Source organism: Sorex fumeus, unplaced genomic scaffold (assembly GCF_029834395.1).
Source record: "Sorex fumeus unplaced genomic scaffold, SorFum_2.1 ptg000014l, whole genome shotgun sequence".
In the NCBI taxonomy this organism is placed as follows: Eukaryota; Metazoa; Chordata; class Mammalia; order Eulipotyphla; family Soricidae; genus Sorex; species Sorex fumeus.
The window spans coordinates 37340258-37343100 of NW_026606071.1; the positions used below are offsets into that span (position 1 = coordinate 37340258).

The window sequence follows — 2843 nt, forward strand, 5'->3', positions numbered from 1 at the left end:
GGGATCACCCGCAAGGCCAGGAAAAGCCCCTGAGCACAAGCAGGGATCACCTGGGAGCACAAGGCCAGGAATCACCTACAGGGTGTGGCCCAAACCACCATCTTTCCCCCCAGGCTCCCCACAAAATGAAGCTGAAGATTCCTGGTGTGGAGAGCCACGGGCGCAGAGAGCAGGCCCTCCTGGTGAGGGTGGACACATCCGAGGAGTCAGACAGAGCAGTCCCAGTCTCATTCGGGCTCAGGATCCTCAGCAGGGCTCCACCGGACCCCAGGACTTCAGAGGCTCTTTGGATGGGGAGGACCCACTTGGCCTTATAGCTGACAGCTGAGAGTGGGGACATCTGGGCACTGAATGGTAGGAAACACTTAAGGACAAAAGCCACCTTAACCTGGCCCCAGGTAGGGCTGGAAGTTGGACTAACGGGCCTAGTGTGCTTCATCATTGGAAACCCCCCCCCCCCATCTATCCCCCTCCCTGTGGACACCAACTGAGCCAGTGTGCAGCTGTTCCCCAAGGACCGGCCATCCATCACTCACCCAGGACTGGGGATGAGAGGGTGTTGGGGCGGGACTAGAGCCCAGTTCCTCTTCCGAGAACCGGGGAAAGAGCAGCCTCAGGGGTCTCTCAGACCCGCACCCCGGAGCCAGGAGTTGGGCTGTGGTGTGCAGGGCGACCCCGGCCCGGCTAGCTCCCCATCACCGGCGAGAATGGGGGTGGGGCAGCCCCTGGCGGAGGCAAGGGAGGAGAGTGACAAAAGGGCACCCACTGGACCCAGCACACAAATACCCTCTAGAGTCCGCATGGCCGATGAGGGCACTCACAGCCCACGCCGCCCCCCGAAAGGTCGGGGCAGGCTAGCCCACGGCGTCTCTGCCATACCGCGAACCAGTGCATCAAAACAAGCTGATCCCCGGGACCCAAGAACCTGGGGGTGACCGTGCAGGCGCCCCTTCCCAGTCCGGACCCGGAGGGAGACCCCGGCGACACCATCCTTATCCCCTCCCCTCCGCTTTTTCGGAGAAGGACCCGAGACAGCGGTGGGGGCGGGGAAGGGGAGGGGGCGGGACCCATGTGGGCGTGAGAGAGTCTATTGGTCTTCGGAGCTGTCGGTCAGGAGGACAACTCGGGCGCGGATTGGCTGCGCGGAACGGGGCGCGGCGCGGCGAAAGCCCGGGCCCAAGGGGTGGGGCTGACGCTGCAGCTGGCGCAGCTCAGACTCGGTTCAGCCTCCGCCGAGCAGCCGGGCAGCCGCCTTCCCCCCGCGCCGGTCCCCGCGCCCGGGCCGGGGCTAGGCCCCCCACCGCCGGGTCCCCCGGGGCTGCAGCAGCAGCGGCGGCGGCGGCGGCGGCGCCACCCGCGGTTCCCGCCGGGGCCCGGGCGCCGGCCCCGCTCTGCAGGATGGGCACGGTGCTGTCGCTGTCCCCCGCCTCCTCGGCCAAGGGCCGGAGGCCCGGCGGGCTGCCGGAGGAGAAGAAGAAGGCGCCGCCCGCGGGGGACGAGGCGCTGGGGGGCTACGGGGCGCCGGCCGGAGGCAAGGGCGGCAAAGGCGAGAGCCGGCTCAAACGACCGTCCGTGCTCATCTCGGCGCTCACCTGGAAGCGCCTGGTGGCCGCGTCGGCCAAGAAGAAGAAAGGCAGCAAGAAGGTGACGCCCAAGCCGTCGTCCACGGGCCCCGACCCCCTGGTGCAGCAGCGCAACCGCGAGAACCTTCTCCGCAAGGGCCGAGACCCCCCCGACGGCGGCGGCGGCGGCGGCGGCGCAGCCAAGCCCCTCGCCGTGCCGGTGCCCACCGTGCCCGCCGCCGCGGGCGCGGGCGCGGGCGCGGGCGAGCCGCCGTCGGGGGGCAGCGGGGCCGCCCCGGCGCCGGGCTCGGGCGGGGGCAAGCCGCCGCCGCCGCCGCCGCCGCCCCTCGGCCCGCAGGCCGCGCCGCCCGCGCCCGGCGGCACCCCGCGCCGGGTCATCGTGCAGGCGTCCACGGGCGAGCTGCTGCGCTGCCTGGGCGACTTCGTGTGCCGCCGCTGCTACCGCCTCAAGGAGCTGAGCCCCGGCGAGCTGGTGGGCTGGTTCCGCGGCGTGGACCGCTCGCTGCTGCTGCAGGGCTGGCAAGACCAGGCCTTCATCACGCCCGCCAACCTGGTGTTCGTGTACCTGCTGTGTCGCGAGTCGCTGCGCGGGGACGAGCTGGCGTCGGCCGCCGAGCTGCAGGCCGCCTTCCTCACCTGCCTCTACCTCGCCTACTCCTACATGGGCAACGAGATCTCCTACCCGCTCAAGCCCTTCCTCGTGGAGCCCGACAAGGAGCGCTTCTGGCAGCGCTGCCTGCGCCTCATTCAGCGGCTCAGCCCGCAGATGCTGCGGCTCAACGCCGACCCGCACTTCTTCACGCAGGTCTTCCAAGACCTCAAGAACGAGGGCGAGGCCGCCGCCGCCGGGGGTCCCCCAGGCGGGGGCGCGCCCGTGGCCCCCGTCGCCGCCGCCGCCGCCGCCGCCGCCGCCTCCTCCTCGGCCGCCAGGGACAGCTGCGCGACCGGGGCCAAGCACTGGACTATGAACCTGGACCGCTAGAGAGAGCCGAGGGCCGTGCCCGCACCCCCGCCCCAGCCCCGGCCCGAGGGGGGCCCGCCCGCGGCGGCGCCTGCGTTTGCGGGGCGTAGCAGCGGTGGTGGTGGGGGGCGGAGGGGTCTGAGCGCCGGGAGAGGGGGGTACCACCCCCCACAGCCTCACCCCTTCTGTCTGTAAGCGCCCCCGTTTCTCCAGTTGTGCCCGGGGCCTCCTCGTTCCCTTCAGGGTGTGTCTGTAAATCCGTGTACCCTAGGTCTGTCCACTTCCTCACCTCCTTCCTG

At 70.9% G+C, this 2843-nt stretch overlaps 1 protein-coding gene across 1 annotated transcript; it reads left to right on the forward strand.

Moving 5' to 3' along the window:
- The first annotated feature begins 1225 nt into the window (after positions 1-1225).
- CDK5R2 (cyclin dependent kinase 5 regulatory subunit 2) lies at positions 1226-2625 on the forward strand. Its single transcript, XM_056111778.1, has one exon. The coding sequence runs from the start codon at positions 1399-1401 to the stop codon at positions 2563-2565; it is 1167 nt and encodes a 388-aa protein (XP_055967753.1). The 5' UTR covers positions 1226-1398; the 3' UTR covers positions 2566-2625.
- Positions 2626-2843: the final 218 nt, after the last annotated feature.

What these genes read in the sequence shown, in the direction of transcription:
- CDK5R2 (XM_056111778.1), top strand. Translation starts at nt 1,399, where the DNA reads ATGGGCACGGTGCTGTCGCTGTCCCCCGCCTCCTCGGCCAAGGGCCGG.